Genomic DNA, 10,896 nt, shown 5'->3' on the forward strand with positions numbered 1-10,896 from the left:
CCCTGCCACCCTTCCACAAGCCTTGGTGGCAACCTTGCCGACCAGTACGTGGTATTTGCCGACTGCCGCCGAAAAGCTCGTGTACATGACACACCGAACACTTTTCGCAGCGATACCCATTTCTAAGGTGTTCGTCTTGTTCACCGCAAGGCAACATAACATAACATGACATAACTTCGTACGCGGTGGTGACAAGAGCACTAAACAAAACTCTTGTTGGGAGCGAAGCATGTAGAGCAAGGCCAGCCGACTGGACTCACTCTGGCTCTTTTGTGTTATTCCCGGTCTACGCCCGCATTGCCTGATAGTCAGTCACCCCGGGGATTGATCCGTCATCACATTCCTAGTTACAAAATAGTGCGAATCCCGTGTATGCAGACCACTGACTTTGATAAACGGGGACATGTTTAGGAAGAAGCCTACGATCGCATAATGAAAAGCGCCCTCTAAGCGCTCCGAATGCGGTCTGTAATTACTGTCAATGGTGCCGAAGATGGCAATCGGACGACTCATCGAAAAATGGCATGGATGTCTTGATCCGATGGTGGGGATGCCGTGCGCGGTCCGCAAGCCGCATGCTTGGTATGTGGCCAGTCGTGCAGCTTCTGGCGCGATTCCCTATGGTACTGATGGCACTTATTCAGTCACTGAGGAACCAGTTGATGAATACATGTACGTACGGCCGACATTCCACGTCGCATACTCCCATATCCGCCTTATGAGGAGTTTTGACGCCGGGTGCTCCTGTCTGCTGCGCACCTACATGTTTGCGATTAAATCGTGAGGGTTTCGACCCAACTAGGAAGTCGTTGTAGACGTAGTCCGCGGAGGTAAAGATGCAGTCACACTTCCTCGATGTGAGGATGGCCATTTTCGGTGTGTCGGCGGCCTACACAAGCAAGCATGGACATTACCTAAGGTTAACCGATCATTGGTGACTCTTTGTGCTGTGGCTGGAAAAGGTGGCTGTGTATGCCACCTAGCCTCAAGGCCAGGTAGGGCCAATCATTGAGCCCACGCTGTTCTGTCTTCCCCCACTTCAAAAATTTAGGGCACCCCTTCGACACAATTGGAATTGCCTGAGAAAGAGAAATTAATTTGACATTACCCTTCCATTTTGAGCCCGACAATTCACCATCACGACACACGACCAACCTTTCGACCGCGAAACCGAGAACAGCCGTCAAGATGGTACGTACGCGACTGATGCAATCCATTTATATTCCCCCCTGTGAAGTCATGCGATGGGCGCCCAGCGAATTTTACGGTGCGGGATCAATTGCGAAGAAGGCATGCATGCACGACTTGCTGGGTGACGCAGGATAATAAATCGAACCGAAGACGACGGACATCCCGACGAGATTCAAGCACGATTTGCGAATGACAGACCCCGCTCATCGACGATACCGGCTTTTCGTGTCTGTCCTCGGAGGGAGCCTGGAGTCTCGGTTACGACAAATACTGCTGGACGCCCATTCGTGCCTCAGAGGGATATGGGGAAAACTGTCATATGCGTTGCATTGCCAGATAACCAAGTACTGACCCGTCTACCCCATATAGGTCAACATTCCCAAGACACGCAAGACCTACTGCAAGGGCAAGGAGTGCCGCAAGCACACCCAGCACAAGGTCACCCAGTACAAGGCCGGCAAGGTCAGTGGAGCCCTTCCCACCTGACCGAGATATCACCCTCGATTTTGGTGCGGTCCCATCACCGTGACTCGATTCTGACAGATATTATAGGCTTCTCTGTTCGCTCAGGGAAAGCGCCGATACGACCGCAAGCAGTCCGGTTATGGTGGTCAAACCAAGCCTGTCTTCCACAAGAAGGCTAAGACCACGAAGAAGGTTGTCCTGAGATTGGAGTGTGTTTCCTGCAAGACAAAGATGCAGCTGGCCCTGAAGCGCTGCAAGCACTTCGAGCTCGGGTACGTTTTCCTCTCCATCAGACCCATCCAGCATGTGACTAATTCGCTTTCCTCTACAGTGGTGACAAGAAGACGAAGGGTGCTGCTCTTGTTTTCTAAACGCATTTTCCTGGTTCTCACGTTCATCATTCATGGCATATGGATTTGGGGTTCATCACGACCGGACACTGGCGACAGGAGTATTCATCACCGGTTGAGGGACAAGGTGTAGCAGGACATAGGTTCAATATAGGCCAACGTCTGCTGCAAACAAAATACGATCTTAGAGAAGATCAATGACTCATCACGAATAACCTATGCCGGGGGCTTCTTGCTACCTACTACTCTCCAAGGAGACGATGATTGAATGTTGGAAAACATCTAAGTCCACCTAATGTCGTGCAAGCTGTTTAAGTGCTCTACGTCTAATGGTCTACTCTACCCTCAAACATGCGCGAGTGACAGATCTAAGCTATAGACATGCATAAACAAGAATGAAGTGCGCTTGTCCTGGGTGCCCTAGAATCCCTCGCCGAGGAGCACTGTTCGTCCTCCGCCGTACCACAAGGTTCCAACGCGAACATCTAGCCCTTTCTCCTGACCAACGATCCATTCTCCTATCAGCCCGGCCTCGGGGGTGTCCCAAACTTCTGCCTCCAGCCATCTGTTGATCTCTTCGATAGCCTCGATCCACTTCTTCCTCTGCTCTGGAGTCGCATGATCCTTGTCCGTCAAGTACCGCCCCAGGGTAATGTGGGCACTGGGAACGATGTAGCGGGAGTCGATCTCCATGCCGGCGTCCTTGGCCAGATTCCACATGTCGCGCCGTAGATGGTGATACGTGTACTGGTCCCCCTGCTGCACTCCTTCGGTTATGCCGGGGGCCACGGGAGGAGGCGACACGACCGGCTCGCCGCAGGCCGGCAGGAAAGACACCGCAAAGGCCGACAGGTCGTACGAGATCATCGGCTTGACCAGCCGGGCCCGGTGGCGGTACGTGTAGCTCGCCACCGGCGGGATCGCGGGACGCAGAGAGCGCACGATGGCGTCGATCTCCTCGGGCGTCCGGGAGAAGGCCAGCTCCAGCGTCGTGATGTGCATGCGGTAGGTCGGCATCAGCCAGATGTCTGTTGAGGGAGTGTGTTGGTCAGAGGCCGGCTTTCTGCATTAGGAACCAATATGGATATATGTTCATTCCCATATCAGGGACTCGAGTGGGTATCTTCTCCCGGGTTTCCTGGTATTGTGCTCTGGGACTTACTAGGTGCTACCGCTTTCAGCTTGCTCTGGATCTTTTCGGCCAGCTCCAGCACATGCACTGGAGGCCGGCCCCAGAAGGTCATGCAATTTCTCAGGTCCCGGAAGCCGGGCTCTATCTCGGGTTTCTCGAGACGTAGGAGCCACGGGTCGATGATGAGCTCGTTGAGCTCCGGGGACAGAAACTTCTCCTTCTGCTGGTCATTTCGCCGGACACGGTGGGCGGAGTACAGCGACTGGATTTGCTCCTGTTCATGCGCGTCGTTAATAAAGTACGGCTTTCTTACAGTTGGTCGCTGCCTCTTCCTACACAAGTGTTTCCTATCGTGAAATAACCCCGAACTGCCATGATGATTCTGGGGCTAAGGGTAACTGGCATCTAGCGCTCTTTTGGACCCCGCCATTGTCCTTATGGGAAATAGCCACACGAGAGCAGAGTCTCTGGCTCGTGGAGGCTCGTCAGTGAAGTTAAATATGAAAATGACCTACCGGGTCGTCCTCGCACGCTTCTATCAGTGCATTGTAGGGATTTTCTCCAGGTTTAACGACCACCCCAGACAAGTCTTCCAGCTTGTTTTTGATGTCCGTAGACTCCAGTATATTGCCCATGTTGTGTCCTTCCAGCGACGAGGAGAAAGGAAGTAGTTGTGGTGGTAGTACAAGAGGCTCATCAACACAGGGGCCTAATAAACATTAGCGAAGGTCGTTTTGCTTGATTCGAAATGGGCCAATGACCTGTCTAGCTAAGAATAGCAGAGTAAGTAGTACACCCTGATGAAGATGCCAATACTAACCTAGCCACCACTTGTACCCCGCACGGAGTTTCCAGCTTGGCCACGGGCGGCGCCGTGAACGTGGCAGAGATACTCCAGCTTACACGGGCCGGCATCACTTATTGCATCCGAATTGAGTCTGTTTGGTTGACATGTACTACTCAACTATTCCAAATCAGCCAATTCTGATGTCTCTAGCTATCTCATTCTGCCAACTATCCCGTTACCCCCCTATCTATACCACCACCTACCCGTCGAAGAAGTTGGGTCAGGTAAACAACCATTCTCTTGGCTTTACTCTACTAGTGATAAATGCATCAATGCTCCTCCGCCAATACTGCCCCTTACAGCCAGGAATGGTTGGCGATGGACACCAGCGAACAGGTATTGGTTATCCCGGTCGGAGCCGGCCATCATTGACTGAGAAGCCTTTTGTCTCTCTCTCACACACTCTCTCTACATCTCTTTGTTCCTTTGTTCGTATTCTAATATACATGTATCAAGTCTACCTGACGACCATGGTCCCAGATTGAGAGCCATGCTCTAGACACAACAGCCACATAACAATGATTGAGGATTGGCCCAGAGTGTCAGGTACCTAGACTGTGGAATGCCTATCGTCCATGAGGTACGAATGGTCGGTAGGGTCTTGATGTGGGTTGTATGCCACCCCTAGTACCTATTCCCACTTGGGCCTAGCGTCTTTTCCATCGCAGACGAGGTCCGGCTTACTACGTTGCAGGCATAAATTTACCTCCCCTGTCAGGTAACTAAATATCGTTTGGTAGCGGCAGTACAGGTGGCGATATACCCAAAAGGAAGGATACCTCTTCAATTCGATTGTGACTTGAGCGATAACTAGCTTTGGTACTTGACAAGGGAAGGTAAACTTACCCCTACGACGTGGTACAGAAGACATTCATTTTGGGATTAGCGTTCTCTCCGCAGCCTTCGATTAGAATCGCGAACGGGCGAAGCCCGCGACCGACCGACGAGCAAGCACGAGGATAGTTTACGCGCTGGAGAGTTAATCCCCGGCCGTACGCAACTGCCACGCTGGACAATTACGATAGGCTCTTATGAGACGAAGGAGCCTGTAGTAAGTGCGTGCCTGTATTTACACGTCAGGAGTCAGGTTCAGGTTTAGCCGAGGTTCTGCCGCTAGCGTGGTGCTATAATCCGCTAAGCTTATATCGGGTATAGCGCGGTTACATGTATATTGGTTACATAGATATCAATTAAACCGATACTTCCCATAGTTAATTCCAGGAAACAGCAACTGCCATCTTCATCTTGACCTTTTTTCGCACACACGAACGCACCGATCCATCAAAAGTGTATCGCGAAGGCTACATTGATCTGGGCAGATTCCTACCTAGATCAGAGATGTAAGCCCAATCACAGTGATCTCTATTGACCCTCTGGCCCTGCGCGCGTTGCAAATGGTGATCGCGCATCGCGTCCTGTGATGCGGTTGCAAATGCGCCCGACGCTCGGGCCACTAGGTCCAACACTCCCCGCTGGGTTGAAGTGACCCGTTGCGGTCCTTGTTCGTCTGATGGCTAGGGGAGAATTGGTCCGCCTGGGCTTATTCTGCGCAGTCTATTGCCAGCGAGGCAAGATTGTAGGCCTTTGGCTGCTGGTGAACCAAGCCGGCCGAAGACAAGGGGGCGCATTACAGAAAGACACCCATGCCGCCTGGAGTGAATTTGTTCTGTGTGCGGCAATCTTCCCCGGAATCTCGCCTCACAGAGCGGGTAGCAGGTCGCCCAGACTTTGCCTCGTCGTTATGGGTTGCTCTGTGCTGGTCCATCATGTGATGGACTGAGTGCATGAAGCCCCCTGAGCTGCAACTCACCACCATGACCATAGCCATCTGGTAGAGCGTGCTAGGGGAGGTCATTACGCAGCCAGTTGCACTTTTCGTGCTGCAACCACGGCTGAACGTACACCGCCCGACGGAAAATCCCATCTGGCTGTATAAGCATGGGTGGTCTTTGTGCTTAGTCCGCACAAACCCATAGACACTTGTGGCAAGTGCTTGCTGGCCTGATGGCGACTGGCTCGCATAGTCATGTCCTCGAACCACCGGATTCACCCCGTGCAGACGTCTCATGCTATGCTGATGTATCATTAGCCTCGGGGTTGACTGTCGTTGGAAGAAATGCCTGCGTTGTCATCGAGTGTTGGCATGTCCATGCTTCTCCTTGACTGACCTGCTTGCTCACGATATGTGAAACATTGGAGACGCTTTATCCCACAGATCGTGTGAAAACATGAGCTGGGACCAAGATGGCACTGCCATCACAGGGCTGATCGTGTTCCCCAAATAGTGGGTGTACCCTGTCGTGGCCGTTTAGCGATACCAGGTTCTAGGCATACTGCAGTCCAGTTGCCCACGGATGCTCCATCTGGCTATGTTCCAAACATTGGCCATGATATACTGCCCACCTGGCAGCTTCAGTAGCACTGTCCAGGTGATGTTTATCTCTCTGGATATGAGTATACTGACCCCAATGGGATGCGTGGCCTGAAGCATTATCACGCCCATCTCTCGTTGCTTGGGAGAATACAGTTGCCTGGGATATTCTTCAGGTTTCCGTGTTGGCCCCACATGATGGCCCTCGCTTGTCCCTTGAGACCCTTTGGCTCTTCATGTCGGCGACCCCTGAATTGAAGACGCCCAGAACGCATGACAGCTAATTATTAGAACCTCATGGGCCTCGTACTGCCTAATGCGCAGGCATCAAGGAACTCCGTGCCGGTACTTTACGTCTGATTTCTCTGCAAATTTGTCACCAATGCGGATCGTTCTTGGGGTCAACTTTGCAGAGCTGATGCCCTTTGTTCTATTACTAAGGAAGGGTTACTGCCTTATTAGGGACCACGGCTGCTTATGGCTTGAGTGCACTGCCGCATAGCCTAGCATTTTGCCCCAAGAGGGCGGTTGAGATAGAGTGACTACCTTGGGTGTGGGAGTACACCAAAAACACTAGAGGCCTGTCGAAAGGGGCAGGGCACTGGGATTCACCTTATTGTCCCTTTTCGAGAAGCTAGGGCTGCCTGACGACTAAGCATCTTCCTGATCACTCTGATTAGGGCGAGGGCTTGCTGTCGACTAAGCAGCATCCCAAACAGGGCGAGGGCTGCCTTAGGGCTGTGCTTTTTTGTGACGAAAGGGGCGAGTACCCTTCGGTTGAATCAAAAAACAAAAAACGTTGCAGAGATAATTTTTCTCCCAGCAACCACACACCACGTTGTTTGGCAATCTGTCTTTGCTCTCAAACCTAAGAGTGCAAAGAACATCACCCAAACAACACATCATTCCCTTCGCCTTTCTATCAGTGCATGCACTGATTTTCCTCCCTCCGCACTCGGGCCTTGCTCAAGAACGTCTTTCGGCCTTGGTGGCATTGCCTAACTTCCACAAGAACCAACCCGCAACGCAACCCTTATAAACAGAAGCCTCCCCTTCTCCCCTCCGTCCCTGTACTGCATCTTCTTCTCTTGCTTCATCTGCTCTTCTTCTCTTGCCTCGTACGCTCTTCCACGCATTGCATGGTAACCTGCTTTGCAAGTCATTGCTACGATGGCGGGTGCCACGGGGGCCAGCCGCAGGAGGAAACAGAAAGCTCTGGCAGACGCAAGAAAACCCAGCGCAGCTACGGGCGAAAAGAGAACTTCGACCAAGGCTGGCCACGCTACCAGTCCGGAATCCAAACGACCTAGGACAGATATTCCTTCCTCCTCTGGCGCTTCAGCCTCTGTTAACGGCAAACAACCTAACAAGTCGCGAAACAAACATGGCAAGGATGGTACATCTTTGGATACTGGCCTTCTAGTCTCTGATTCTGATGATGATGATTCAGTCTCCTATGAAGGCAATCAACCTGCTTCAGGCGAGTCATCTCACCAAGGTCGGCCCGTTAGCAACACACTTCGTGCTTTCATTGAGATGGTAAGAAAAGCTACGAATAAAACAGGTAAATTCGCAGACCTGGAAAAGATTGCGGATCAAGGCGGCATTACTTTCAGGGTTGTTACCTTGTGTTCTGGCACTGAATCCCCGATATTCGCAATGGAACTGATACAGGAAGCCTTTTTCTCACACTTGGGCAAAGAGCTTTTCCGATTCGAGCAACTATTTGGTGCCGAATGCGTTCCGTTCAAGCAAGCATTCGCGTCACGGAATTCTGGCTGCGTTATGTTCCGCGACGTATGTGAACTGGTTATGGGCAATGATACAGCGTGAGTGCCTCTCCATGATTACTTATTGGCGGCTATGCCTGCTAACCCGCATCAGTACTACGGCCAAGGGCGAAAGGATGACTATTCCTCGCGATCCCACCATACTCATCGCTGGGACATCCTGCGTCGACTTTTCCTCATTGAACGCAAAGAAGCAGAACGGGTTCAGTGGGAAGATCACGAGTTTGTTCGATTCAAAAAACCCAAACAGAAAGACCCCCGCATTTGACGAGGTGTCTGAGTTGCTCGGAGAGATTACCAAGGTCATTCACAGCTTAGGGGAATCGGAACAGACCTTCTTCTCTATGCTCTCGTACGTCGCAGGACACAAGCCTTGGATTGTGATCCTGGAAAACGTCAGAAGCGCACCCTTTGAAGAAGCCAGAGATTATTGGTTCAATGCCCTCGGCTATACTGCCTGGGCTGGCTCCATTGACACAAAGGATTTCTATATCCCCCAGACCCGACAGCGCAAGTACCTGGTCGCTTTCCGGAATGAAAAATTCCCTCGCGCCGAGAATGCGTGTGCCATTCTCGGTGAAGCCATGGCGCGCCTGGAGCAACCTGCTTTACCAAATGTCGAAGACTTCCTCCTTGGTCCCAACAACCCCCTCACTCAGATTGCGCGACTAGAGCTGGAGGAGAAGGCACAGAAACCTAAGATGAGAAAGGAATCCTCGTGGGAGTACAGCCAAATACGCCACGACACAGTCCGGGATCAAGAGCGGCTCGGTGATTCGAGACCGCTCACTCAATGGAAAGAGAATGGCCATCCAAAATTCCATGACGGATTGGACAAGTTTGCCTGGTCAGCTTTACCCAATCGCGTGTACGATGTCCTGGATATCAACTGGTTGAGAGGAACACTTGGGGAAGAGCCATTTGATTTGCTTTTCAAAGTGAAGGTCGTAGACTTGAGCCAGAACGTCGATCGCCACATGCTCAAGCCTTTCTTTGGTATCACCGGCTGCCTCACGCCATCTGGCGCGCCTTATATCACCAATCAGTGCCGCTTCGTCTTGGGCTACGAATGCCTCAATTTGCAAGGCCTACCCTTATGGAAGATCGATTTCTCACGTGAGACTCAAGACCAGTTGAAAGATCTTGCAGGCAATGCAATGTCGACCCCTGTCGTCGGCGCAGTGTTTCTTGCAAGTCTTATGGCATCACTTGATGACGAGGATTTGAAGAATTCGCCATGGAAGACTGAGCTGGACGATAAGTCACATTATCCTAGCCCCTTTACGTCTTCTTCCCCACCGTTGAATCCTAGAGAAGAGGAGATGGGCAGGGTCGTGGAGTATAACACCGCTGGCTTTGTGGGGTTCTCGGTTGAGGCGATCAAGGAAGAAGTACGCAAGTATCGCAGATACTGCCACTGCAACGGAACTGCCCGATACAGTGCCAGAGAACTCATGAAATGCGACATCTGCGGCATAATCAGATGCATCAACTGTGCTGGCAATCCCGCACACGACTACCGTCCTACTGCACCCTCGCCAGAGCCCATGCCACTGCGAGCAGTGGAGCATGTGTTTTTGCGATACTTCCCAACCGTTATAACGAATCTCCTGAACCCAAGTTGGAAGAAGAGCCTGAGCAATCTTTCAAGCCAGTCTACGATCCTTATGAACGGACCTTACAAGACCTCCGCAGACTCCAAGACCACCACAATCTTCGAGGCTCTTGCAAAGGCCAAGTTTCTGTACCAACGCTTCCACATCACTGAAGTGGTCACACTGGTCTACACTTCCGACGATGGATTTGAATTGAAGGTTGTTTGCACAGAATCGGGCATTGACTGGTTCGTGATGCTGGATACGTACTCTAGCTCAGTAAACCCATTCTTGCAATCTGATGCAGAACTTCTCAAGTTCTGCAAGCGCTCTCAACCTTTCATGAAAGGCACGGTTCTACAGAAAGCCGATTCGCCGCTTCAAGTGAAGTGGTTCATGTGGGACTTTGCCCCTTCCAAAGTCGAAGCTATCCTCTCCTGTACCCGCGAGGAGACCGGCAGCAAGTTTATTGATGTGGAATTGGCCAACATACTTGAGATTGACAGCGAGCTCTTCAGCAAGGCGAATGAGGAGGTATCAGGTCGTTACGAAGCTGCACCTGAATGCGAGGCTGCTGAATATAGTCTTTCTGTTCGACAGGTTCCCGGCGCTTGTGGCCAGTCGGTTAAACTGTTCAAGGATCCCACGTTGTTGGGACCTCCTAGCCAGGATCCGTTCGTTATTGCCTACGAGCACCGAAAGCTCACATTCCATGAGCATCGCGAGTTGTTGCTTCAATTCAGCCCGGAAGCAAAGCTGCAAAAGCTGGATTCAGGGTTCAAGGGAACGTTTGAAGCCGAGATAGGTAGTCACTGGAAGGAGTTGGGTGATTAGGAATCGCCACCTCCCGCGTCTGACGCTGTCACGCTACACCACCCGAAGCATCAGGACCGATTCTGTGAGGACTGCGCACATGGAGACCGCACTCTTGGGCAACTACGTCTCCAACAAGTTACTTATGGCAGCTCCGATGACTACTTGCCAAGCGACCCCCTCCTCTTGTTTCAGAGACTGGGGTGGATTTGCGATGATGAGCCGTGGGCTGTTGTCCCCACGAAAGAGGAACGCGCTCTGTTCGAAACGCTCGGTTATGCAACGGCTAAATTCATCGTACATATCAAGGAGTGTATGCAAATCGTGGAGGTTGGTGCTTCA

At 51.7% G+C, this 10,896-nt stretch overlaps 3 protein-coding genes across 3 annotated transcripts; 2 read left to right on the forward strand and 1 right to left on the reverse strand.

The window, feature by feature from the left end:
* Positions 1-1,188: 1,188 nt before the first annotated feature.
* On the forward strand, positions 1,189-2,027 carry PG986_011051 (60S ribosomal protein eL42; the record flags this gene model as incomplete). Its single annotated transcript, XM_066847273.1, has 4 exons — positions 1,189-1,191; positions 1,561-1,653; positions 1,744-1,928; positions 1,988-2,027. 4 exons carry the CDS (start codon positions 1,189-1,191, stop codon positions 2,025-2,027), a joined length of 321 nt encoding a protein of 106 aa, XP_066696764.1.
* A 399-nt stretch (positions 2,028-2,426) lies between these two features.
* Positions 2,427-3,773, reverse strand: PG986_011052 (ureidoglycolate hydrolase; the record flags this gene model as incomplete). The annotated part of the gene is made up of 3 exons (XM_066847274.1): positions 2,427-3,034; positions 3,169-3,412; positions 3,654-3,773. 3 exons carry the CDS (start codon positions 3,771-3,773, stop codon positions 2,427-2,429), a joined length of 972 nt encoding a protein of 323 aa, XP_066696765.1.
* A 4,242-nt stretch (positions 3,774-8,015) lies between these two features.
* Positions 8,016-10,575, forward strand: PG986_011053 (uncharacterized protein; the record flags this gene model as incomplete). Its single annotated transcript, XM_066847275.1, has 2 exons — positions 8,016-8,185; positions 8,241-10,575. 2 exons carry the CDS (start codon positions 8,016-8,018, stop codon positions 10,573-10,575), a joined length of 2,505 nt encoding a protein of 834 aa, XP_066696766.1.
* Between the last annotated feature and the right edge of the window lie 321 nt (positions 10,576-10,896).

The sequence above is a fragment of the Apiospora aurea genome (genome assembly GCF_038362705.1).
Source record: "Apiospora aurea strain CBS 24483 chromosome Unknown utg000007l_segment0_segment0, whole genome shotgun sequence".
NCBI lineage: Eukaryota > Fungi > Ascomycota > Sordariomycetes > Amphisphaeriales > Apiosporaceae > Apiospora > Apiospora aurea.